This window comes from Salmo salar, chromosome ssa01 (genome assembly GCF_905237065.1).
Source record: "Salmo salar chromosome ssa01, Ssal_v3.1, whole genome shotgun sequence".
In the NCBI taxonomy this organism is placed as follows: Eukaryota; Metazoa; Chordata; class Actinopteri; order Salmoniformes; family Salmonidae; genus Salmo; species Salmo salar.
In genome coordinates this window covers 134,572,094-134,599,614 of record NC_059442.1, presented here as the reverse complement: position 1 = coordinate 134,599,614, position 27,521 = coordinate 134,572,094, and the positions used below count along the sequence as shown (strand labels likewise).

The 27,521-nt window shown below is 44.1% G+C and overlaps 2 protein-coding genes across 2 annotated transcripts; one reads left to right on the top strand and one right to left on the bottom strand.

Moving 5' to 3' along the window:
- The first annotated feature begins 347 nt into the window (after positions 1–347).
- LOC106565816 (prolactin-releasing peptide receptor-like) lies at positions 348–7,177 on the top strand. The gene is made up of 3 exons (XM_014133382.2): positions 348–454; positions 3,901–4,415; positions 4,599–7,177. The coding sequence occupies exons 2-3, from the start codon at positions 3,964–3,966 to the stop codon at positions 5,233–5,235; spliced, it is 1,089 nt and encodes a 362-aa protein (XP_013988857.1). The 5' UTR covers positions 348–454; positions 3,901–3,963; the 3' UTR covers positions 5,236–7,177.
- A 16,767-nt stretch (positions 7,178–23,944) lies between these two features.
- On the bottom strand, positions 23,945–27,047 carry brf2 (BRF2 general transcription factor IIIB subunit). The gene is made up of 4 exons (XM_014130951.2): positions 26,478–27,047; positions 26,211–26,270; positions 25,756–26,077; positions 23,945–25,617 (listed from the first exon to the last, which is right to left on the bottom strand). The coding sequence occupies exons 1-4, from the start codon at positions 26,632–26,634 to the stop codon at positions 24,747–24,749; spliced, it is 1,410 nt and encodes a 469-aa protein (XP_013986426.2). The 5' UTR covers positions 26,635–27,047; the 3' UTR covers positions 23,945–24,746.
- Positions 27,048–27,521: the final 474 nt, after the last annotated feature.

The following is a 27,521-nucleotide window of genomic DNA, read 5'->3' as shown; positions in this document are numbered from 1 at the left end:
ACACATCCTGCAAGCACTGTAACCGGGTGAATTACCAGGATGCCCATTTTGTTTCTGGCTATTATTTTATAGCCTATGGGCAGCCAATTACAGGTAGGGCTACTAAAATGATAATAAAATGTATAATAGAGTCTGACATTGGAGAAAATAAAATCTCCACCCGACTGGGAGATAACCGCCTCTCTCACTCTCTCTCTCTCTCTCTCTCTCTCTCTCTCACTCTCTCTCTCTCACTCTCTCTCTCTCTCTCTCTCTCTCTCTCTCACTCTCTCTCTCTCTCTCTCTGTCTCTCTCTCTCTCTCTCTCTCTCTTTCCATATCAGCAGCAGTGGCTCCGCAACGTGCTATGTACTCACCACTATTCAGGAAGGATATGAATGTGTCGAGAGCGCACTTGACGGAGGTTCTCAGTCTTTCAAGGAGTTCACTTCTCCTTTTGCTCATCAGCACTTGAGGTACGATGCCTTTGATCAAATATATTAGTTTCCTTAATTTTTTATAATTACGAATTTCATTTTTACCTCATAAGCAAGGTAGCCTAAGAGTTGTAGGATAAGTTAATTTGTGATTTACTATTATTAATTGCTATCATTCTTATCTTTACTATAAAAAGTGTTTGATCAAGTGTTTTTTTGCCAAAATAATTTGTTGTTGATATTAATGAGATTATTACACTGGTTATCATTATGTTGTGTAGTAAGTTGTTGTTGTAGTTATAATAGAAGTGGTAGTAAAAGAAGTATAGCAAGAGTACACTAGTATTTTATTAGAACAAGATTCCACATTGAATTAATGTCTAAACCTTTATTTCATTCACCCTGCAGTTCTCCTTTTAGCAAATATGAAAAAAGATGCCTGGAAACAATTACTCCTAATTGAATAAAAATTACTAGCAGGCAAGAAGATAATAAAATACAATAGTTCTCATTAACCCATACTTTATTGGAGCCCAAGAGGCCATTGGCATAAAGATATTGGGAACAGATATATTGAATGCAGGTTTTAAAATAATTGCATATTATTGAGTTGCAGCCAGGTAGCCACAATATATATATATATATATATATATATATATATATTTTTTTAAATAGAATGCGTACATCTCACATTGCATCCATCTTTATCTCTATATAGTTGTATCTGTTGGCTTAGACAGTGGGTGTAATGCTTTGATGAATAATTGTCTAGATTCTCTACGTTGTCTCCAATCAGACCCACGAGCCACTGCGGCCCCTCATGATACGTTCAAATTCTTTTGTGGCCACCACCCCATCACAGTTTCCCATCACTGCATCATATCATGTTAAATGTATATATTAATCATTATAACACTCCTTATTAACCAAATTTACATCAAAATAAGGGTCATGTAGGCATGTCAGCAATCTGAACTGTTACATTTCATCAAAGCCAATATATTTTTAAATAGCTTCTTAGCATAGAACAATTTCTCAAGCAAGAATTTTGCTAAGACTGTCTGGGAGTGGTCTGAGTGAGGAGGAGAAAACTGAAAACTAGCTGTTATTGGCAGAGATCTGGAACTCTCTTTCTTATTGGTCTATTAACCAATTTACCGCCTGCTGATGTCAGATGAGGTAGTCATCTGGAATGCATTTCAATTAACAGGTGTGCCTAGTTAAAAGTACATTTATGGAATGTTTTCCTTCTTAATGCATTTGAACCAATCACATGTGTTGTGACAAGGTAGGACTGGTACAGTATACAGAAGGTAGCCCATTTGGTAAAAGACCAAGTCCATATTATGGCAAGAAGAGCTCAAATAAGAAAAGAGAAACAACAATCCATCATTACTTTAAGACATGAAGGTCAGTCAATTCGGTAAATTTCAAGAACTTTGAAAGTTTGTTCAAGTGCAGTCGGAAAAACCATCAATCGCTATGATGAAACTTGCTCTCATGAAGACCGCCAAAGGAAAGGAAGACCCAAAGTTACCTCTGCTGCAGAGGATAAGTTCATTAGAGTTACCAGCCTCAGAAATTGCAGCCCAAATAAGTGCTTCAAGTAACTGATACATCTCAACATCAACGGTTCAGAGGAGACTGTGTGTATCAGGCCTTCGTGGTTGAATTTCTGCAAAGAAACCACTACTAAAGGACACCAATAATAAGAAGAGACTTGCTTGGGCCAAGAAAAACAACCGGTGGAAATCTGTCCTTTGCGCTGATGAGTCCAAATGAGAGATTATTGGTTCAAACCTCAGTGTCTTTGTGAGATGCAGAATAGGTGAACGGATGATCTCCGCATGTGTGGTTCCCACCGTGAAGCATGGAGGAGGAGGTGTGATGGTGCTTTGCTGGTGACACTGTCAGGATTTATTTAGAATTCAAGGCACACTTAACCAGCATGGCTACCACAGCATTCCTCAGCGGTACGCCATCCCAGCTTAGTAGGACTATCATTGTCGTGTTGTTTTTCAACAGGACAATGATCGAACTCACCTCCAGGCTGTGTAAGGGCTATTTGACCAAGAAGGAGAGTGATGGAGTGCTGCATCAGATGACCTGGTCTCTACAATCACCCCACCTCAACCCAATTGACATGGTTTGGGATGAGTTGGACCGCAGAGTGAAGGAAAAGCAGCCAATAAGTGCTCAGCATATGTGGGTACTCCTTCAAGACTGTTGGAAAAGCATCACATGTGAAGCTGGTTGAGAGAATGCCAAGAGTTTGCAAAGCTGTCATCAAGGCAAAGACTACATTCATAGTTTTGATGTCTTCACTATTATTCTACAATGTAGAAAACAGTAAAAATAAAGAAAAACCCTTGAATGAGTAGGTGTGTCCAAACTTTTGACTGGCACTGTGTATAAAACACAGAAAAATCAATTTTTTTACTGCAATGGACCTTTAATTGGCCATTATACTATAAGATATTTTTGTAGAAAATTCTTTACGTTTCACAAGAGTTTCCCCTCCCCAAAACTCGTTTCCCGAAAGCATTTGGAATACTGTGCAGCTGAGTCTATCTGAAGGGTTGGGAACATTTTCTCAATCACTCCAGAGTGAATTCACTTCATGTCATGTCCTGACCAGTAAAAGGGGTTGTTTGTTATTGTAGTTTGGTCAGGGCGTGGCAGGGGGTGTTTGTTTAGTGTGTTTCGGGGGTTTTGGTTGATGTTCTATGTTTTCTATTTCTATGTGTTTATCTAGTTTTTCTATTTCTTTGTTGGGGTTTTGGAACGACCTCCAATTAGAGGAAGCTGGTTGTCGTTGCCTCTAATTGGAGGCCATATTTAGTTGTGTGTGTTTTCACTTGTGTTTGTGGGTGGTTGTTTCCTTGTATAGTCTGAGCACCTTACAGGACTGGTTTTCGTCGTTTGTTTTGTATGAGTATTTTTCCCCTTCTAATAAAAGGAAGATGAGCATTCTAACCGCTGCATATTGGTCCGATGATTTCACCTCTTCAGACGACGAAGTTTGTGACACTTTAATAGACATACTGTAGCAAGCCCCACACTACAGGCATGTTCTGATTGATTAAAGTAATATAGATAGTCATGGATCTTTTGTGAATTATTTGATTGATTAGGATCCCCATAAAGCAAAGGTTTGCTGTTCACTTGCGCTGTATAAGATGAAGGGAGTTCCATGCACTCATGGCTCTGTATAGTACTGTACGTTTCCTTCAGTTTGTTCTGGACCTGGGGACGATCATACTTGTAACCAATCATTGAAAGGAAAAAGTCATATAAAAGTAAAAGTCAGTTTGGTTTTGTTGATGAATATATACTGTACATTAACGTATGATCTACTGTATATCATTCACATGTTTGAATGCCATTCATTTCCAGTTATGATGAATATACTGGTAGTTAAAATACATTTTTGCTTATTGTTTGTCACTAAACCTTTCCCAACCTCTGTGCTCTAACTCTTTCAGGGTAAGGTGCTAAGAGGCTGCTACCCAGGGCTCCCTATTGCTTTGCGGTTAATCAGATACAGTATGGACGGCAGTGGCAGTGGCTGGACTGGAGGTCTGCTGCCCTCTGTAAGCGAGAAGACCACAGAGGGGCACTCAGTCTTTGAGATGGCTGTTCAGAATGACTCGGCCAACCACAGCTCCCTCTTTGCAGACGTGGCTCTGCTGCAGAGCTTCAAGCTGCTCATCATCCCCTGCTACTCCCTGGTGGTGGTGGTGGGTGTGTTGGGGAACTACCTGTTGCTCTACGTCATCTGCCGCACTCGCAAGATGCACAATGTCACCAACTTCTTCATAGGGAACCTGGCCTTCTCAGACATGCTGATGTGTGTGACCTGTGTACCCTTCACCCTGGCCTATGCATTCAACCCTCGTGGCTGGGTGTTTGGGAGGTTCATGTGCTACTTGGTGTTCCTGATCCAGCCGGTTACCGTCTATGTGTCTGTCTTCACCCTCACCGCCATCGCTGTTGACAGGTGAGTGTACCCACTTTGACTCGAGAGAATGAAAAGCCCATGGGTTTTTCAAAGGGCAGTTTCAAATGAACTGTGAAAATAAAAAGAAATAAAATAATGACGTTGTAATTGTTGATCTATATCTATGATAATTTTTTTTCTCAATTCATTAAAATGAATACTGCTGTGCATTTTCGCTGCCAGGTACTACGCCACTGTGCATCCTCTGAAGAAGCGCACCTCTGTGTCCACCTGTGCTTACGTCCTGTCAGGGATCTGGCTGCTGTCCTGTGGCCTGGTGGCTCCGGCCGTGGCCCACACGTACCACGTGGAGTTCAGAGAGGAGGGCCTCACTATCTGTGAGGAGTTCTGGCTGGGACAGGAGAAGGAGAGGCTAGCCTACGCCTACAGCACCCTGCTGGTTACCTACGTCCTGCCACTCTCCGCTGTCTGCACCTCCTATCTCTGCATCTCTTTCAAGCTGAGGAACTGCGTGGCGCCGGGACATCGGTCCCGAGACCAGGCAGAGGCACAGCGAGCCCGAAAGCGGAAGATCTTCCGTCTGGTGGCGTTAGTGGTGGCGGCCTTCGGGGTGTGCTGGCTGCCCATCCATGTGTTCAACGTGCTGCGTGACATCGATATCCGCCTAATCAACAAGCGCCACTTCCTGCTCATTCAGCTGCTGTGCCACCTGTGTGCCATGAGCTCCTCCTGCTGTAACCCCTTCCTGTATGCCTGGCTGCACGACCGCTTTCGTGCTGAGCTGCGCAAGATGTTCACCTGCCACCACCGCATTGGCATCCCCACCAACCACTGTGCTATGGCCAGTGTGGTCCTCTGACTACGCAGGGACAAGGAGATAGAAGAGACACAAGGCCTCTGATACCTGTGTAAGCATGTTGTAGGTCCAATTTCCTGATAATGTTCATGTTTGTTGGTGACCTAATGTAGACATAACAAGAGATCATCATTAACAATACAGGAAATCTTGGACTAACAGGTGATTATAGAGATATGAGGTGGTTTCCTCATTGTTCATAGGTAAACAAATCAATTGAACATAAATTAGGTGATTGACTGGAAATAATCAATAAATTAGCAGATTGAACAACAATAAGAAGGTGACATTCAAGAGACAAAAAGAGCAAGAGACGAGAGAGAGCGAGAGAGAGAGAGAAAGAGAGAGAAATAGAGAGAGAAAGAGAGGGAGGGAAGAAAAGAGGTGGCAGGAACTTTCCGTTTCAAGTTTTGGAATATAAAAGGCAATTATGCATACAGACAATGTTCAACTAATCTCAGTTACCCAGAAGTAAAATTCTAGCGAAAGTTGTTACTTCCCGTCAATCTGTCCACGAGAGATTAATGTTTAACACAAGGAGAACAGTAGCAAACAGGAAAATCTGAATCCACAAAATGTTGTCAATGCTCATAATAGGTCTTGTAAATAATACCATTAGTTAAGTAATCATCACAGTAGTTGCTACAGGAAGACATCTTCCGTTCATCCAGATGGACAGCTGTCTGCTGAGGTTAGAGCGCAGCACTCAGTGGACAGACTATACAATGTCAACTCAACTCAGTGTCCAGTATGCTTCTGTCTGTTGTGTTAATAGTCAACTACAGGTTTGGTCCCCAGACTGGTCAGCCTGGTCTCATAGACTAGATGTAACATAGTAAATGTAAATCTGTAAAGACCCAAATTAGTATGATATGATACATTTGGTATGGTTACAAACAGAAAGTAGGGTGGTTGGTCGGGGTGGATGGGTTCTAAAGCGAACATCTACTAACCCAAGGTTTGATGTTTGAATCTTATCACGGACAACTTTAGCTAATTAGCAACTGTGCAACTACTTACTACTTTGTAACTACTTAGTATTTGACCTTCCCCTAATCATAACCCTAACCTTAACCCTTTAACCTAACTCCTAACCCTCACCCTAACCTTAACCCTTTAACCTAACCCTAACCCAAATCTAACCTTAACACCTAACCCCAGCAAATGTTAGCCACCTAGCTAATGTTAGCTACAACAAATTGGAATTCGTAACATATCATATGTTTTGCAAATTCATAACATACTGTACGAATTGCAATTCATAATATATTGTACAAATGCAATTCGTAATGCATCATACAAATTACAATTCGCAATATATCATACAAAATTGATAATGGACATCCACAAATGAATACATACCATACCCAGAAGTCAAATATCATACTAATTGAAGTAACTTGGATTTACATTTACTATGTTACGGCTACCCGAGTCCAGGTTGGACTGCACATCCCTGGAGCACTGCTGAATGATGTGATTACAGACATCTCTGTCTGCAACCTGTGAATAAACATGCTTAATAAAACAGTAGGTGAGCTTTTTTCCCCTATGGTTAAATTCTTAATTTTTATTGCAGTCTTCTCAGTCTCTTACATATCTTTGTTTGTGGGAAATGTACCACGCCTCTGAAAATAGTCATTCAGAATTAGGTGTTTGTTAGGCATTTGCGAAGGTCATGCTTGCCACTGCATGATTGCATTATTGACTGATTATCATAACTCCAGAAACTTTCACTGAGGTGTTGATTCTCATTGTTTTTTAGACAAACCACAAGACTGCCCACTTTCAATACATTTAAGCAAAATGTCATGGTGGTTTGCTGAAGTTGTCGTGTGTCCCTTTGTAATAAATGGCCTTCTGTGGTTTGTGTCATGCTATATAAAATGCCTGTCCTTATTAAGTGATTGCATGCAATTATGTGTAAAATTCTCAATAAACGAACACTGACAATTGGCCAATTTTTTTTATTGAATTCCCTTTGGAAGTGCTAATAAACTTAAAGGGGCAGTGCAGTCCAAAATTTGATTTTTGTGTAATTGCCTGGAATTTCTGCCTGTTCAGGTGGGATGGAGTTTTTGGGCCAGATCTGATCAGATTATTCTGACCAATGACCAGTCATCTTTTATTTGCATATGTAACCAAGAGGTAGGTGGGGTATTATCAAACAGCTAATTATTAGAATCAGGTGCACTAGATTGGGGTTGGAGCAAAAACCTACAGGACAGTAGCTCTCCAGGAACAGGGTCGGAGACACTTGATCTAGAGGATCCTATCCGCCAATCAGGGTTGTGTATGTAAATATGTCTACATTTGTATCAACACGCCCACACGATCAGACTGAGCATTTCAATGGCAGAGGCTCAGGGAAATAAATGATAAAAAACATATTTTGAGTTATTTTCATGAATAAAAACCCAGTGATTTATTAGACATTATTAGTGATGATTTCAAAAATAAAATTGAAAATACTGCATGGGGGCTTTAATGTATTACAGATGGCAAATGTCTTAATTAATAAAGACTTGAAATCACATAGACTAACATCACAGAACAATATTTACACAGGACTAATTCATATACACTTTAATTAGGCTATTCCATCAATAGAGTGCCTTTTGGGTAGTTTAATTTGGTAATTTATTTATTTCACCTAATTTTAGCATTCTGTCATAAAGAAAACCTGCTTTTAGACTATGATTTAACTATTAGATGTTCAATGTTCCTTGAAAAATAATTTTAAAAGGAATAGATTCACCATATTAAAACGAGAGTTAAATTCACATAAAAGGGTTGACCTTAAAATGAGGTACAAATGTAAATTAATCACTAATCACATGAAATACATTTACATTTTAGTCCTTTAGCAGACACTCTTATCCAGAGTGACTTACAGTTAGTGCATTCATCTTAAGATAGCTAGGTTGGAGAACCACATATCTCAGTCATAGGAAGTACATTTTTCCTGAATAAAGTAGTTATCAGCAAAGTCAGGGATAGTAGGGGGAAAAGTCAAGTACATGTGTTAGTTCAAGAAAGGCAAGTTTTTTGTGGGTGTGAGGGGATGGGGTGAGGAGGGGGTGCGAGGGGGGGGGGTGTTGTGGGATTATTTATGATACTCTTTGAAGAAGCAGGGTTTCAGAGAACAGTTTGACTGGGCTGAGCAGGAGCTGCCCTCCCATAGGGTTGGGATGGTCATGAGACCAAAGGTGGCAGAACAGAGTACTCGGGTTGGGGTGTAGGGTTTGAGCATGGCCTGAAGGTAAGGAGGGCCAGTTCCTCTTGCTGTTCCGTAGGTAAGTACCATGGTCTTGTAGTGGATGCGAGCTTCAACTGGAAGCCAGTGAAGTGTGCGAAGCAGCGGGGTGACATAGGAGAACTTTGGAAGGTTGAACACTAGGCAGGCTGAGTTTGCTGAGCTTGAGGTAGTAGGCCAACATCTAAGCTGAGATATCTGCCAGGCAAGCAGAGATGTGTGTCGCCACCTGAGTGTCAGAAAGGGAGAAGGAGAAAAGTAGCTGAGTGTTATCCGCATTGCAATGACAGGAGAGACAATGTAAGGATATGACGGAGTTGAGTGACTTGGTATATAGAGAGAAGAGGAGAGTGCCTAAAACCGAGCCCTGGGGGACACCAGTAGTGAGTGTACGTGGTGCAGACACATATCCTCTCCACGTAGGTAGGATGCAATCCAAGAGCGTGCAGAGCATGCCCTGAGAGGGTGGAGAGGAGGATCTGATGGTTCATGATGTCGAAGGCAGTGGATAGATCTAAGAGGATGAGAACAGAGGAGAAAGAGTCAGCTTTGGCAGTACGGCAAGCCTCCGTGACACAGACGAGTGCAGTCTTGGTTGAGTGACATGTCTTGAAGCCTGACTGGTTAGGGACAAGAAGAACATTTTGAGAGAGATAGCGAAACAGTTGGTCAGACACAGCACGCCTAAGTGTTTTGGAAAGAAAAGTAAGAAGGGATACCGGTGTGTAGTTTTTGACAGAGGGGTTGAGTGTTTGTTTCTTGAGGAGGGGAGCAACTGTTGCCAAGTCAGAGGGGACGCAACCAGGGATGAGTTGATGAGGGAAGTGAGAAGGTCAGAGATGGAGGAGAAAGAAGGGAATGGGGTCTGGAGGAGGGAGAAGGTAACGGGGTCAAGTGGGCAGGTTGTCGGGCGGGCCGGTCCTCACCAGTCTCTGGAGAGAGAGGGGAGGAAGAGGTCAAGACATAAGGTAGTTCTGTGTTTTTGTGGGACCAGTGGACTCGATAGGCTGTGTGGATGAGGAGCAAATGTCGTAAACCTTCATTTCAAAGTGGTTGACAAAGTTGTCTGCAGAGAGGGAGGAGGGAGGGGGAGGAGTGGAGGATTAAGGAAGGTGGAAAATAGTTTCTTAGGGTTAGAGGCAGAATCTTGAAATTGAAAGATATAGAAAGTGGCTTTAGCAGTGGATACAGAGGAAGATAAGGTAGACAGGAGGGAATGAAAGGATGATAGGTCCTGCGGAAGTTTAGTTTTCCTCCATTTTCTGTAAGCTCGTAATTAATTAGTCAGCCATAGAGAAGAAGGGGAGGGCCAAGTCAGAAATTAGTGCACATTTATTAAAAATAAAAAACTGAAATATCACATTTACGTAAGTATTCAGACCCTTTACTAAGTACTTTGTTGAAGCACCTTTGGCAGCGATTACAACCTTGAGTTTTCTTATGTATGACAAGCTTGGCACACCTGTATTTGGAGAGTTTCTCCCATTCTTCTCTGCAGATCATCTGTCAGGTTGGATGGGGAGCGTCGCTGCACAGCTATTTTCAGGTCTCTCCAGAGATGTTAGATCGGGTTCAAGTCCAGGCTCTGACTGGGCCACTCAAGAACATTCAGAGACTTGTCCTGAAGCCACTCCTGCGTTGTGTTGCCTCTGTGCTTAGGGTCGTTGTCCTGTTGGAAGGTGAACCTTCGCCCCAGTCTGAGGTCCCGAGCACTCTGGAGCATGTTTTCATCAAGGATCTCTCTGTACTTTGCTCCATTCATCTTTACCCTCGATCCTGACTAGTGTCCCAGTCCCTGACGCTAAAAACATCTCCACAGCATGATGCTGCCACCACCATGCTTCACCGTAAGTATGGAGCCAGGTTTCCTCCAGATGTGATACTTGGCCTTCAGGCCAAAGAGTTCAATCTTCGTTTCCTCAGACCAGAGAATCTTGAGTCTTTAAGTGTCTTTTGTCAAACTCCAAGCGGGCTGTCATGTGCTTTTTACTGAGGAGTGGCTTCCGTCTGCCCAATCTACCATAAAGGCCTGATTGGTGGAGTGCTGCAGAGATGGTTGTCCATCTGGAAAGTTTTCCCATCTCCACAGAAGAACTCTGGTGCTCTGTCAGAGTGACCATCGGGTTCTTGGTCACCTCCCTGACCAATGCCCTTCTCCCCCGATTGCTCAGTTTAGCTGGGAGGCCAGCTCGCGGAATAGTCTTGGTGGATCCCAGAAAAATCCATTTAAGAATGATGGAGGCCACTGTGTTCTTGGGGACCTTCAATGTTGCAGAAATGTTTGGTACCCTTCCCCAGATTTGTGCCTCGACACAATCCTGTCGAGGCGCTCAACGGGCAATTCCTTCGACATCATGCCTTGGTTTTTGCTCTGACATGCACTTTCAACTGTGGGACCTTATATAGACAGGTGTGTGCCTTTCCAAATCATGTCCAATCAATTGAATTTACCACAGGTGGACTCCAATCAAGTTGTAGAAACATCTTAAGGATGATCACTGTAAACAGGATGCACCTGAGCTCAATTTCGAGTCTCATAGCAAAGGGTCTGAATTTTTACATTGGGACAGACACAGTGGCGATTTTAGCATGTACAGTCGTGGCCAAAAGTTTTGAGAATGACACAAATATTAATTTCACAAAGTCTGCTGCCTCAGTTTGTATGATGGCAATTTGCATATACTCCAAAATGTTATGAAGAGTGATCAGATGAATTGCAATTAAATGCAAAGTCCCTCTTTGCCATGCAAATTAACTGAATCCCAAAAAAACATTTCCACTGTATTTCGGCCCTGCCACAAAAGGACCAGCTGACATCATGTCAGTGATTCTCTCGTTAACACAGGTGTGTGTTGACGAGGACAAGGCTGGAGATCACTCTGTCATGCTGATTGAGTTCGAATAACAGACTGGAAGCTTCAAAAGGAGGGTGGTGCTTGGAATCATTGTTCTTCCTCTGTCAACCATGGTTACCTGCAAGGAAACACATGCCATCATCATTGCTTTGCACAAAAAGGGCTTCACAGGCAAGGATATTGCTGCCAGTAAGATTGCACCTAAATCAACCATTTATCGGATCATCAAGAACTTCAAGAGTGGTTCAATTGTTGTGAAGAAGGCTTCAGGGCGCACAAGAAAGTCCAGCAAGCACCAGGACCGTCTCCTAAAGTTGATTCAGCTGTGGGATCGGGGCACCACCAGTACGAAGCTTTCTCAGGAATGGCAGCAGGCAGGTGTGAGTGCATCTGCATGCACAGTGAGGCGAAGATTTTGGTGGACTGCCTGGTGTCAAGGAGGGCAGCAAAGAAGCCACTTCTCTCCAGGAAAAACATCAGGGACAGACTGATATTCTGCAAAAGGTACAGGGATTGGACTGCTGAGGACTGGGGTAAAGTCATTTTCTCTGATGAATCCCCTTTCCGATTGTTTGGGGCATCCGGATAAAGGCTTGTTCGGAGAAGACAAGGTGAGTGCTACCATCAGTCCTGTGTAATGCCAACAGTAAAGCATCCTGAGACCATTCATGTGTGGGGTTGCTTCTCAGCCAAGGGAGTGGGCTCACTCACAATTTTGCCTAAGAACACAGCCATGAATAAAGAGTGGTACCAACACATCCTCCGAGAGCAACTTCACCCAACCATCCAGGAACAGTTTGGTGACGAACAATGCCTTTTCCAGCATGATGCCATAAGGCAAAAGTGATAACTAAGTGGCTCGGGGAACAAAACATCGATATTTTGGGTCCATGGCCAGGAAACTCCCCAGACCTTAATCCCATTGGGAACTTGTGGTCAATCCTCAGGGAGGAAGGTGAACAAACAAAAATCCACAATTCTGACAAACTCCAAGCATTGATTATGCAAGAATGGGATGCCATCAGTCAGGATGTGGCCCAGAAGTTAATTGACAGCATGCCAGGGTGGATTGCAGAGGTCTTGAAATAGAAGGGTCAACACTGCAAATATTGACTCTTTGCATCAACTTCATGTAATTGTCAATAAAAGCCTTTGACGCTTATGAAATGCTTGTAATTATACTTCAGCATTCCATAGTAATATCTGACAAAAATATCTAAACACACTGAAGCAGCAAACTTTGTGGAAATTAATATTTGTGTCATTCTCCTAACTTTTGGCCACGACTGTAAATCTTGGTGGGGCAAAACCCCCCAAAAAACAATTGATGCACGCCAGCACAGCCACTACACAACACTAAGCAATACATTAATTGCACTTTAAAGGTGTCAAATGATCCCCACAAGTTGGTAGGGCCTACATTAAGCTGTCCCAACAGCAGAGCTTTCTATTCAGCACCATGGAGTGAATCCTTACCACCACTACACCTGGCTATCATTGAAGCCTTGTCTGGCAGCAAAACAGTTCCTTCAGCCTCATTTACTGCCTTTTTAAAAAAGATAGCTGATAGGCCTGACTTTCTTAAACAAATGTGGTTTCTAATGACAATTGACATGTACAAACTATGGCATAAGGGAACGACGAGCGGATAAGAGTCAATCCGTAATTTCGATTAAGACATTAATGATCGAGCTGGGATGGACGTGGTCAATATAACTATTTGTTCAGTACTTTTGAAATGTACAGCGATAGAATTCACAACATGGGCCATTCTTACAGTATTCTCCCTGTACACCAAGTCAGAACCGTAGGATAAATAGAGGCATAGGGGCATTTACTGTAAGCAGACAATGAAAGGTCTTACAATATTCGATGATTACATCGATAATTTCTCTGAAACAGGCTACAGGCATCATGTGCACCACCAAGTCAGAACAGTAGGCTAAGGGACCAAATGATTGGGGGAAGGCACATGGGCTACTAACAGCTTACTACACAACATACACTTTGTATTACTTTCTTAGCTACAGTATACACATCTCCCTGGCATATTACATCAATTATGCAGCAGTATACAATACATTTTTGGACTCAACTTGGACTCAACTGGTGCTCACTTGAATAGGAAGGTGGCGCTCAGTCGTTCTTGTGGGCACATTTTGTCGTCTAACTTTCTCATGAAAGTCTGGCAGTCTCTGGATTTGTGGTGCTTTCAAGACAACTGGGAACTCTGAAAAAAACAAGGTGTCAGTGATCATGATGTCAGTGATCTTCAGGTTGCCGCTCTAGAAAGAGGCCCAAGTTCCCGACATGGAATTCTGAGTTGGATGACCGTTCAAAACATATTTTCCCAGTAAGAGCTAGTTTTTTTGAGTTCCCAGTTGTCTTGAACTCACTGAAGTCTGAGATTTCCCAGTTCCGAGTTTCCAGTTGTTTTGAATGGGGCATAAGCAGGGGCGAAGCCAGAGGGGTGTCCGGTGGGCACTGAACACCCCTGACATCTGATTGGCCACCCTGGGTGCCACCTCAAAATTAAATTCGCTACTGGCAGTTTGATGCTGATTGACATCTCATTTCATCTGTTGTTGAAAGATGCATTTATTTTGACGTTCGGTGGCACATTTTTCAAATCCAGGACGAGGAAGAGAGAATATTAACGTTGGTTGCGAGATAGAGAAGAATAAGAATAAGAAGAACATACAGAAGAAGAAGAGAGAATATTTCCACAGCTCGACAAGCTCTTTTCACGATTGGCGAAAGCATCATATTTGAAGTAAGTTTTAAGGTTTAGCATCGGGTTTAGGTTTCCTGAACAACTTTTACGAAAGTTGAGTCGCTGTGTAAGTTAACGTTAGACCTTTGGCTCCATTAAAACAGACAGTTAATCATATAAGAGAGAGACTAACATTATGTTTACATCTGTGCTAGTAATACACACATATACAGTGCAGTGTCATAAGTTACAGTATATGAATGTTTAGCTAATGTGGGGTAATTAGTAGGCTACATCTGTCAGTGTTCAGCAAGTTAACATTCAGCAATTTGAAATCCATTAACTCCGTTAGATTTTCGTACTTGAACTCAAAACGAGCAATTGTTATTATCAATCTGTTAACGTTACTCAAAAGATTACCACAATTTGCAGATAGCCTGTTTGCTATCGTAAAGGTGTAAGTATTTATAGTTAGCTAAGTTACTTACTGCAGAGCAGAGCTAGCCATGATCTAACAGTAACTTAGGCTGGTAGTTGATTTTAAGGTACAGTTATGATAACGGGGATTTGTAATTAAGATTGAGATTGGCCTAAAATGTGGGTAATTGGATGCTTAGACTGTCATATTTTTGCATAGGGTCAATTAAACATGAAAAGAAAGGAAGAGATATCAGACTTCTTTTTAAAGAAGCACAAACAGGCAGATCAGGTGCAAACAGACCCCAGCCCTTGCATCACCACCGGACCCCAGAGCAGCTCCCTACCTGAGGCTAGTCAGAGTCAGGCTAGTCAGAGTCAGTGTGGTCAGACTTCACAAGGACCCAGTCTACCACCACCACATCAGAGCAGCTACCTACCTGAGGCTAGTCAGAGTCAGTGTGGTCAGACTTCACAAGGACCCAGTCTACCACCACCACGTCAGAGCATCTACCAGGCAGTCAGTCACATGCCCAGTTCAATTTAAGTTTAGCTTCATCTTGTAATAGATGATTTTGTCAGATTAAGCCTCACTTTAAAATGTTGGTTGTTGATTCATGTGTGTTCTTGTTTTGATGGCTGTGGCATTTTTATTGTGATTATGTACTAATTATTCTTGTGTTATTTTAATGTAATAGATGTATCAAGGGATGACACAGAGACCTCTGGCTCTGAGCAAGACAGTGAGCCAGAGCTGCCAGGAGATGTCATCGAGCCCCTCCTATCACCAGATATGCTGTTCCAAAAGGACCCAATGGTAGGCCAGGCCTATACTTTAAACTACACATTATAGTTAGCAGCTGTTAGTATCTAATCTTGTTGATCCCTTAATTATACATTTCCATAGAGATATGTCACATTATTTAATAACATGTATTTCAGACATTTCAAGATCCAGATAAGAGGGTCCTGTACAGCCGTGTTTGAAAACATTTTCCAGAACTCAGCAGGGTACTAGGAATAGAGCTCCTGGTATAAGGACAATTCATGGCTTGAATATTCTGTAAGTCAAGATTCGACTTAATGTTTCGTCTGTAGGCATTTTTCTCTGTTCAATACACCTGAATCTGCCTTCACATCACAGTCATGTTTTTGTAACTGGAAAAAGGCGCTGTTTAAAGATTCTGGGTTTAAGCTCCATTCAAAGGCAGAGCATCATATCAATGCTATGTATGCTTGGAATCAGCATAAAAGGGCTATTGACAGCAACTCATCAATGTTAGACGTCATAAATGAGGACCGTAAAAAGAAAGGAAAACTGTACTTACATTAAAACAATTTCAGATGTGCTTCTATTAACTGCCACTCAAAATATAGCGGAGAGAGGTCATCGAGAGTCTGATGACTCTCACAACAAGGGTAATTTTTTGACAATCTTAGAGGAAATAGCAAAGCATGACCCTCTCATAGAGAAAAGGATGAATGCATGTGATAATGCTATGTATACAAGCCACCAAATCCAGAAGGAAGTTCTTGAGGGCTGAGCTGAGATGGTACAAAGTCAAATAATAAAATAAGTAAAAGAAAGTGAAGTGTTTAGTGTAATTGCAGATGAAAACAAAGATTTAAAGAAAAATAAGACGTCTTTATTTGTGAGGTACTATTACAACGGGGCCATCCATGAAAGCTTTTAACACTTTCAGTCAGCTGAACGCTTAGAATGCAGCAGGTCTCACAACAATTATAATTAATTGCCTTGAAAAACATGGTCTGGACTACAGAAATAATCTTGTGGGGCAATGCTATGATGGTGCATCCGTCTTGAGCGGAAAGCATTCTGGTGTGTCTGCACGGATTAAAAACAGTGCAAGATTTGCATTTTATGTGCACTGTAATGCACATTGTTTGAATTTGGTTCTTGTTGATGCTGTAAAATCTGGGCCTGAGGCAGTTCACTTTTTTGCTCTCCTGCAGAAGCTTTATAACTTTGTATCTAGCTCGTACGTTCATCTCAAGTGGTTTGCAGTTCAGAAAGAGCTATATCCACAGCAGCAGCCCAGGGAACTACAGAGACTTATGGATGTAAGGTGGGCATGCAGATACATGGCATGCCGTAATCTGAGGGACAGGCTTCCAGCAGTTCTGAGAGTGCTACAGGATATCACACTTGAAAATATTCATGGGGCTTTTGGTTACTGTCACGTCCTGGCCAGTATAAGGGTTAATTGTTATTGTAGTTTGGTCAGGACGTGGCAGAGGGTATTTGGTTTATGTGGTTCGGGGTGGTGGTTTTTCTAAAAAGGGCATTTGATTTATGTATTCCGGGGTTTTTGGGCACTGTTTCTTGTTTTGCCGAGTGAGCCTTTCAAGACTGTTTCGTTGTTCGTAAGTTCGTTTCGTTTTGTTGTTTTGGTGTGTTCATTCTGAGTTAATAAATGTCAAGATGAGCGTACACATACCTGCTGCGTTTTGGTCCTCCATTACCAACGACAACCGTGACAGTTACCTTTTGTTAAGTGCTTGGTGATGCCAAATGTCTTTCTGACATGCTCCAATCAAGCTCTCTTGACCTAGCAAGGGCTGTGGATCAACCTTTTCTGGCCCATGGTGTGTTGCGAGTGAAGGGCTTGCAAACTATTACAGACTACAAAGGGAAGCACAGCCGTGAGCTGCCCAGTGACACGAGCCTACCAGACGAGCTAAATCACTTCTATGCTCGCTTCGAGGCAAGCAACACTGAGGCATGCATGAGAGCATCAGCTGTTCCGGACGATGGTGTGACCACGCTCTCCGTAGCCGACGTGAGTAAGACCTTTAAACAGGCCACCTTACACAAGGCTGCGGGGCCAGATGGATTACCAGGACGTGTGCTCTGGGCATGTGCTGACCAACTGGCAGGTGTCTTCACTGACATTTTCAACATGTCCCTGATTGAGTCTGTAATACCAACATGTTTCAAGCAGACCACCATAGTCCCTGTGCCCAAGAACACAAAGGCAACCTGCCTAAACGACTACAGACCCGTAGCACTCACGTCTGTAGCCATGAAGTTCTTTGAAAAGTTTGTAAGGGCTCACATCAACACCGTCATCCCAGAAACCTTAGACCACACCAATTTGCATACCTCCCAAACAGACCCACAGATGTTGCAATCTCTATTGCTCTCCACACTTCCCTTTCCCACCTGGACAAAAGGAACACTTATGTGAGAATGCTATTGATTGACTACAGCTCAGCGTTCAACACCACAGTACCCTCAAAGCTCATCACTAAGCTAAGAATCCTGGGACTAAACATCTCCCTCTGCAACTGGATCCTGGACTTCCTGACGGGCCGCCCCCAGGTGGTGAGGTTAAGTAGCAACACATCTGCCACGCTGATCCTCAACACTGGAGCTCTGCAGGGGTGCGTGCTCAGTTCGCTCCTGTACTCCCTGTTCACCCATGACTGCATGGCCAAGCACGACTCCAACACCATCATTAAGTTTGCAGACGACACAACAGTGGTAGGCCTGATCACCGACAATGATGAGACAGCCTATAGGGAGGAGGTCAGAGACCTGGCCGGGTGGTGCCAGAATAACAACCTATCCCTCAACATAACCAAGACTAAGGAGATGATTGTGGACTACAGGAAAAGGAGGACCGAGCACGCCCCCATTCTCATCGATGGGGAGCAGGTTGGAGCAGGTTGAGAGCTTCAAGTTCCTTGGTGTCCACATCACCAACAAACTAGAATGGTCCAAACACACCAAGACAGTCGTAAAGAGGGCACGACAAAGCCTATTCCCCCTCAGAAAACTAAAAAGATTTGGCATGAGTCCTCAGATCCTCAAAAGGTTCTACAGCTGCAACATCGAGAGCATCCTGACTGGTTGCATCACTGCCTGGTAAGGCAATTGCTCGGCCTCCAACCGCAAGGCACTACAGAGGGTAGTGTGTACGGCCCAGTACATCACTGGGGCTAAGCTGCCTGCCATCTAGGACCTCTACACCAGGCGGTGTCAGAGGAAGGCCCTAAAAATTGTCAAAGACTCCAGCCACCCCAGTCATAGACTGTTCTCTCTACTACCACACGGCAAGCGGTACCAGAGTGCCAAGTCTAGGACAAAAAGGCTTCTCAACAGTTTTTACCTCCAAGCCATAAGACTCCTGAAGAGGTAATCAAATGGCTACCCGGACTATTTGCATTGTGTGCTCCCCCCAACCCCTCTTTTTACGCTGCTGCTACTCTCTGTTTATCATATATGCATAGTCACTTCAACGGTGTTGATTCATGTACATACTACCTCAATTGGCCAGCCAACCAGTGCTCCCGCACATTGGCTAACCGGGATATCTGCATTGTGTCCCGCCACCCACCAACCCCTCTTTTATGCTACTGTTACTCTCTGTTCATCATATATGCATAGTCACTTTAACCATATCTACATGTACATACTACCTCAATCAGCCTGACTAACCGGTGTCTGTATGTAGCCTTGCAACTTTTATAGCCTCACTACTGTATATAGCCTGTCTTTTTACTGTTGTTTTTTCTTTACTTACCTATTGTTCACCTAATACCTTTTTTGCACTATTGGTTAGAGCATCAGGCATCTAGTGCGTCAGCCCAGCCTCGCCAGTCAGGAGTCGCCAGAGCTGCCCGCCAGTCAGGAGTTGCCAGAGCTGCCCGCCAGTCAGGAGTCGCCAGAGCTGCCCGCCAGTCAGGAGCCGCCAGAGCTGCCCGCCAGTCAGGAGTCGCCAGAGCTGCCCGCCAGTCAGGAGCCGCCAGAGCTGCCCGCCAGTCAGGAGCCGCCAGAGCTGCCCGCCAGTCAGGAGCCGCCAGAGCTGCCCGCCAGTCAGTAGCCGCCAGAGCTGCCCGCCAGTCAGGAGCCGCCAGAGCTGCCCGCCAGTCAGGATCAGCCAGAGCGGCCCGCCTGCCCGGATCAGCCAGAGCGGCCCGCCTGCCCGGATCAGCCAGAGCGGCCCGCCTGCCCGGATCAGCCAGAGCGGCCCGCCTGCCCGGATCAGCCAGAGCGGCCCGCCTGCCCGGATCAGCTAGAGCGGCCCGCCGCGCCGGATCTGCCAGAGCGGCCCCCCGGCCCGGATCAGCCAGAGCGGCCCGCCTGCCCGGATCAGCCAGAGCGGCCCGCCTGCCCGGATCAGCCAGAGCGGCCCGCCTGCCCGGATCAGCCATAGCGGCCCGCCTGCCCGGATCAGCCAGAGCGGCCCGCCTGCCCGGATCAGCTAGAGCGGCCCGCCGCGCCGGATCTGCCAGAGCGGCCCGCCGCGCCGGATCTGCCAGAGCGGCCCGCCAGCCGGGCGCAGCAAGGGTCGTCTGCCAGCCGGGCGCAGTCATCGCCGCCAGCCGGGCGCAGCAAGGGTCGCCCGCCAGCCGGGCGCAGCATGGATCGCTCAGAGACACCCGCCAGCCGGTCGCGGCAAGAGTCGCCTGCCAGTCGGGCGAAGTCAGGGGCGCCCACTAGTCTTCCGGAGCGGCCAGGGGCACCACCTAAGTGGGCGACGCCGAGGGTGGAGCGGGTTCCACGTCCTGCACCTGAGCCGCCTCCAATATAGGTGGGTTGGGGAGGGGGGGGTGTAGCACAGTGCCGTCGTTGACGGCAGCCACCCTCCCTTCCCTCCCTGTAGTTTAGGGGGATTTTTCGGTTTGTTTTGGGGTTTTCTGTGTTTTTCTTTTGAGGTGCATTCAGGGTATGCACCTTTAGGGGGGGTAATGTCACGTCCTGACCAATATTTAGGTATTATTTGTATTATATTTTGGTCAGGACGTGGCAGAGGTATATTTGTTTTGTATTTTGGTTTTTTTTGTGTGGTGCAGTGGGGTGTTAGTTGTTGGTATAGGTTCTAGGTTTGTTTTTCTATGTATAGTTAATTGGGGTTGGACTCCCAATTGAAGGCAGGTGTGTTGAGTTGCCTTTGATTGGGAGTCCTATATAATAGGGTGTGTTTGTCTTTGTGTTTTGTGGGTAGTTGTATTTCGCACTGCTAGTATTCATTTAGCCTGCGAAACTGTCCTTCGTCGTTCTTGTTGTTTTCTTGTTTTTTGTGTATGCGTTATCCTAATTAATTAAAAGATGAGCATCCACATTCCACCTGCGTATTGGTCCTCCCTTCAGCACGACGGCTGTATTTGTGACAGTAGAATAATAGTGAAGACATCAAAACTATGAAATAACACATATGGAATCATGTAGTAACCAAAAAAAGGGTTAAACAAATCAAAATATATTTTTGATTCTTCAAAGTAGACACCCTTTGCCTTGATGACAGCTTTGCAAACTCTTGGCATTCTCTCAACCAGCTTCATGAGGTAGTCACCTGGAATGCATTTCATTTCACAGGTGTGCCTTGTTAAAAGTTAACTTTTGGATTTTCTTTCCTTCTTAATGCATTTGTGCCAATCAGTTGTGTTGTGACAAGGTAGGGGTGATATACAGAAGATAGCCTTATTTGGTAAAAGACAAAGTCCATATTATGGCAAGAACAGCTCAAATAAGCAAAGAGAAACAACAGTTCATAATTACTTTAAGACATGAAGGTCAGTCAATCCGGAAAATTTCAAGAACTTTTAAAGTTTCTTCAATGCAGTGCTATGATGACACTGGCACTCATGAGGACCGCCACAGGAAAGGAAGACCCAGAGTTACCTCTGCTGCAGAGGATTAGTTCATTAGAGTTACCAGCCTCAGAAATTTCAGCTCAAATAAATGCTTCACAAAGTTCAAGTAACAGACACATCTTAACATCAACTGTTCCGAGGAGACTGCGTGAATTAGGACTTCGTGGTCGAATTTCTGCATAGAAACCACTACTAAAGGACACCAATAATAAGAAGAGACTTGCTTGGCCAAGAAACACAAGCAATGGACATTAGACCAGTGGAAATCTGTCCAAATGTGAGATCTTTGGTTCCAACCGCCGTGACTTTGTGAAACGCAGAGTAGATGAATGGAGGATCTCCGCATGTGAAGTTCCCACCATGAAGCATGGAGGAGGAGGTGTTATGGTGTGGGTGTGCTTCGCTGTTGACACTGTCGTCATTTATTTAGAATTCAACGCACACTTAACCAGCATGGCTACCACAGCATTCTGCAGCGATAAGCCATCTCATCTGGTTTGCTCGTAGTGGGACTATCATTAGTTTTTCAACAGGACAATGACGCAACACACCTCAAGGCTGTGTAAGGGCTATTTGACCAAGAAGGAGAGTGATGGAGTGCTGCATCAGATGACCTGGCCTCCACAATCACCCGACCCTAACCCAATTGAGACGGTTTGGGATGAGTTGGACTGCAGAGTGAAAGAAAAGTAGCCAACAAGTGCTCAGCATATGTGGGAACTCCTTCAAGACTGCTGAAAAAGCATTCCAGGTGAAGCTAGCTGAGAGAATGCCAAGAGTGTGCAAAGCTGTCAAAGGCAAAGGGTGACTACTTTGAAGAATCTAAAATACAGGATATATTTTGATTTGTGTAAAACTTTCTGGGTTACTACATTATTCCATATGTGTTATTTCATAGTTTTGATGTCTTCACAATAGTAGGTGTGTCCAAAATTGACATAATTTGAGTCAATTGGAGGTGTACCTGTGGATGTATTTCAAAGCCTACCTTCAAACTCAGTGCCTCTTTGCTTGACATCATTGGAAAATCAAAAGAAATCAGCCAAGACCTCAGAATTGTTTTTTGACCTCAACAAGTCTGATTCATCCTTGGGAGCAATTTCCAAATGCCTGAAGGTACCACGTTCATCTGTACAAACAATAGTACGCAAGTATAAACACCATGGGATCACGCAGCCGTCATACCGCTCAGGAAGGAGACGCGTTCTGTCTCCTAGAGATGAACATACTTTGGTGCGAAAGTGCAAATCAATCCCAGAACAGCAGCAAAGGACCCTGTGAAGATGCTGGAGGAAACAGGTACAAAAGTATCTATATCCACAATTAAACAAGTCCTATATCGACATAACCTGAAAGGCCGCTCAGCAAGGAAGAGGCCACTGCTCCAAAACCGCCATAAAAAAGCCAGACTACGGTTTGCAGCTGCACATGGGGACAAAGATCGTACTTTTTGGAGAAATGTCTTCTGGTCTGATGAAACAAAAATAGAACTGTTTGGCCATAATGACCATCATTATGTTTGGAGGAAAAATGAGAGGCTTGCAAGCCGAAAAACACCATCCCAACCGTGAAGCACGGGAGTGGCAGCATCATGTTGTGGGGGTGCTTTGCTGCAGGAGGGGCTGGTGCACTTCACAAAATAGATGGCATCATAAAATCAAAACTGGAATCTTTCCTCAAAACAAAGGTTGTAAATGTATGCTAGACATTTATAGAATAAATCATACCTAGTTTGATGTTTCTGTGACAAACGGTGAATTAGTTATTGATTTTGACATTTTTAAATGGCTTTTGGCGAATGTCTGTTGAATGTCTGTTGAATTTCTGATGAATGTCTGTTGAACGTCCGAATGTGTGAATATAAAACCAACTTTACCTCGGTCGTCTACGTGGTCATGCTTTTTACTTAACATTACACCTTCGTTACCGTTCAGGGGATGCCATGCTGTAACAGGCAAGCTGTCTTTCCAGAGTGCGCACTGATGCCGTAACTAGTAAGTTGGTTGTCTCTTCTTTCTTCAGTCGCGTGCTGCATTCTGTTGTTATGTGAACGATTGGCTGAGCCTTGGATACAGCCAGTATTGCTCCAAACGCACATCACTCGCTCACAGCCAGTAGTGATCCAAACCACCCTCCCTTCCCAAACTTTTCTCATCAGATCTACACAAATCACGTAGGTCACCTACTTTGGATTCAAAACGGCGAATTTCGCCGAAAAGGTGACTAGTTTGCATCCCTGTGATGTGTGTGAATTGGACCATTTTCCTGTCCTGCTAAGCATTCAAAATGTTATGAGTACTTTTGGGTGTCATGGAAAATGGAGTAAAAAGTACATTATTTTCTTTAGGAATGTAGTGAAGTAAAAGTTCTCAAAAATATAAATAGTAAAGTACAGATACCCCAAAAAATGACTTAAGTAGTGCTTTAAAGTATTTTGACTTATAAGTACTTTACGCCACTGATCATTCATTTCCTGTTTCCATCAGCCCGGTCGTGACTTTTTTTCCCATGCGTCAAGTAATCCATTCGCATGAAATGTTTGGATAAGGTATGGGCAACTTTGATGGGGGTGGGGGCAACAAAACATCTGAACTCATCATGAGGGTCTGCAGTGGCTCGCTGGTCTCCATACCCACATAGTCAAAACTGGCCCTAGCCTTTCGGGGCCCCGAAGTTACATTTTATCAATTCAATATCTATTCCACATTGGTTCAACAATATTTCATTGAAATGACGTGGAAACAACATTGATTCAACCAGTGTGTGCCCAGTGGGATATGAATGGACTGACGAGGAGTAAATGGAGAGGCAAGACTGCAGGTAGACAATAACTAGAATGCACTAATCAAGTAAAAAGAATATGAATACTTTATTGTGACAAGTAAACAGTGATCTGTATGACTGTCCACAAATCCTGCCTGCGGTTGCTATGGTAACAATCCTCTCACCACAACATCAGTAAAAAAAATAAAAAATACTAGAGAACAACGTGGCTTCAGGAAGTTCAAATCTAGATGACTAATACCAAACTTCTGTAAATACTAAAATACCAACAACAAAAAAATACAGAAATATTTTAGGCTGACAGCTGTAGACAACCTAATAACCAACAGTGCTGACAGTTTGAAAAAAACATTTTAGGCTACAGGCTGTGCTGTGACAACATTGACACTAATTAGGTGAATGTGCTCTAAAATCACTGACAGCCGGCCTGAGATGAACTGGGTTTAGGCCACTGTAATTAGTCAAATAGATCATTTGCAGAGAACCACAAAGCCAAGGAGTCTATTGGGCCACTTCAAGTACAGTATATGGGCTTGTTTTCCTGTTTGAAGTACAGACCATTTAGTAACATATTTGGATGCACACACACCTTCAATGCAATAAAATTGATCAGCCAAAGAAGAATCTTTCAATTAAACTAACACATTAAGGATACAGTCACCATTAAAATGAATATAGTCCTAAACACTGTTGGTGAGTGTTTTGAAATAAGTAGATTTAATGTGTTGCCTTATGACCTGAAGGGTACAAGAGATTATTCAATATTCATACCAAATAAATAGTTAGCCAAATAGTTGCATTATAATGCATTACAGATCAGACAGCGCAGTATAGCTAAGTCACCTGGTTACAATGTGATCCCTTCCTGTCAGAACTCATCATCAGAGGAAGCTAATGCCTCTTTAGCCTCAACATAGTCTCTGATCTCCTGAGGAGTACGGATGTAACTGTCAATCTCACTGTCTGAGATCTCCTCATCACCAGTCACCTCCACCACCGGGACCTGCACCCTCCTTATCTTAGCGTACCTCACAGAAGGGGGTTCAAACAAACTCCTCTTGCCAGAGTTTGGTGCTGAGGGCTGGCTGTACTGAGAGTCTGTGCCAGGCCCTGTATGTGGTAACCCCTCCATTACAACAGTGTATGTCAGGTCAACATCTCCTTGTTGCTGGACATTCCCTGTGTCTGGTTCCCCCACAAAGGGTTCTTTAGGGGTCTGCCCTGGGGTCTGGGATGAAGCTGCACCCTCCAGGCAGGGCGTGTTGGTGTGGGATCCAGGTAGGGAGTCCTCTAAGCTTGGTGGGAGTACCAATTCAGAGGCCAGGGCTTCCTCGTGGCTGCTCAGGGCCCTCCTCAGTAGCGTGAGTCTATGGTTCAGGATGTCATCCACCATCTGGATCACAGTCTGGGGTGTCACCTCATCCCCCCTCAACCAGGGCAGCTCCTGGCCCAGCTTACACAGCACCTCCTTCAGCTCGGTCACCCGCTTCGGAGCTATGGAGGACTTGGTCACCTTGGCCATCTGGCAGAACCTGGCCAGTGTGTATTTGAGCCGGGCCTGGGTGGGTTTCAGGGACTGCCAAGCCAGGAAGATGGAGGCCGTGAGGATGGGGACGGGCTGGCGGCCAGTCACTAGCCAGGCATCTGCAGCCAGCTCCAACAGGACAGCAGCTCGCTTTGTCAAATCCTTGGAGGACTCTGACAACTCTTCATGGACATGTTGAGGGCTTAGTTTGTATCTGACAGAGAAAGGAGAGAAAAGACAGTTTCTCAATAAGCATCAAATGTCTACCTAATAACAACATGCGCTTAGTCAGGCAATTTATTTATCATCATGCAATCAAGGCTAATGTTTATAGTTGAGGTGATTGACTTACGCCTGACAGTGTGTCTCCAGTAGGTCAATGATACTGGTGGGGGGAGCCTCTATCTTCAGAGTCTTCACCATCTCCTGGTAGACCACGCCTATCAGCCTGGGGTTCGCCTCCAGGAGACAACAAATAGTTCCCATGGCAATGGGCCAGCTGTGCTGCCTGCAGGTCGCCAGCACGCAGCATCCTGCCAGAACCTCTTTCTTCTGCAGGCTGACCCTGATGAAGTTAGGGTGCTCATAGGCCTGCTTAAAATGGGTCTCTGCAGTCTCCTCCATGAGGAAAGTGAGTCTGAGAATACGACAGAGAGCACGCACCCGGTGTATGCCTGTTTGGAGGAAGTGATACAGTATTGCCAGCCACACATGATTAAAATACACAGCATTTTGTGATATCCAACCCTCACATTGTGTCAGAAACAGGTAGTCAGTAGTTCTACAGGGAAACGGTGCAGTTCCTACCATTGATTAGATTCCGGCATGGCTTCTTGTCCACTTCTGTGCTATTAGTGTATCTTACATCTACAGCACCAAAACAAGCAGACAAGGAAATACAAACAAAGTGCTCAATTAAATCACAGTCATAATATAGACAGCAGGCATGTGGAATAGCCTTACAGAAGACTGCATGACCAACAGTCAGTAGGAAAGCACATTCTTACAGGCAGCTGCATAAATAATTGTGCTAAGAAGGTGACAGATAAACCAGTTAGTTAGATAACTAGCTACCTGTGCCCTGTGTCTCTTCACTTCGGGTAGTGGTGAGTAGACCTTCGGATACCACCGCGCCACAATCTGAACATACAAGTTGTGGCTGTGAATAATGTTCATCGTCCACTATGTCGAGCGAGCCACACTCCGGACACTTCAGACCGACAGTAGCCATCTTCAGTTTGATGTATGTTGGTAAACGTTAGCTAGCAAATCATAAATTTGTGAGTCAGCCAGAACCTACTACAATACCATTCATGTGCTGTGAACGACCAATGAACGTTTCGAGTTCTTAATGTGAGCTCAGCCTTTATAATCCGTGTAGAAACAAGGCATCCTTACTTTCGTTCCGCTATTGAAAGCTACTTCAACGTTCTACTTCAATTGGAACAGCGCATTATATCCATACGTTACGTTCATCGCGTGAAATAGATGCGTCAAGCTTTATTTAAAGGTTTATCACAAGGTATTAATACACACTTTACAGATGAGAGAGCGATAAAAAGTGTGCGCGAGTGAGAGACAGAGAGAAAGTGGTGTGTGTGTGTGATTGTCAACCGGAGGCTAAATAAATTACATGATTTTTTGAAAATTAGTCTTTATTTTATCATTGTAAAATAGGCTTTACATGGAGCGAATATAAACGTTCTGACTTTCACCTAATCTCTCGTGGACAGATGTAATTGAGCGTTTGACGCAATTACGTGGGATACATGAGATTTTAGTTCTGGGTGTCCGAGATTAACTGTCACCCAACTATACAGTAATAATTTGTATGACCAAAGGCAGACCAACATACTGACACATCTTGCTACTGTATCTACCTATGGCCAGTGGTAGCTGGTTTAAGAAAAGTAGTCTGAATTTCAATAGCTTTCTTCACAAGGAAATGCCACTTTGAACGGTGTCTATAGGTTACACCCATGCAATTTGTTTCCAGAGGTGCACCTGTCAGTGAGATTGCCTTTTGATGAATGCACTCTCGATTCATTGCATAGTCCACACTTCCCAGTAAACCTTGCTTATCTGTAGTCTAAATTGTAAAAATTATCAATCCATGTT

Excerpts from the sequence above, each read along its gene's own strand:
- LOC106565816 (XM_014133382.2), top strand. The coding sequence starts at position 3,964 with ATGGACGGCAGTGGCAGTGGCTGGACTGGAGGTCTGCTGCCCTCTGTA. Across the intron at positions 4,416-4,598 it reads ACCGCCATCGCTGTTGACAG|GTACTACGCCACTGTGCATC; the intron begins GTGAGTGTACCC and ends TTTCGCTGCCAG.
- brf2 (XM_014130951.2), bottom strand. The coding sequence starts at position 26,634 with ATGGCTACTGTCGGTCTGAAGTGTCCGGAGTGTGGCTCGCTCGACATA. Across the intron at positions 26,078-26,210 it reads ATGCCGGAATCTAATCAATG|GCATACACCGGGTGCGTGCT; the intron begins GTAGGAACTGCA and ends TCCTCCAAACAG. Across the intron at positions 25,618-25,755 it reads CTGGAGACACACTGTCAGGC|ATACAAACTAAGCCCTCAAC; the intron begins GTAAGTCAATCA and ends TTTCTCTGTCAG.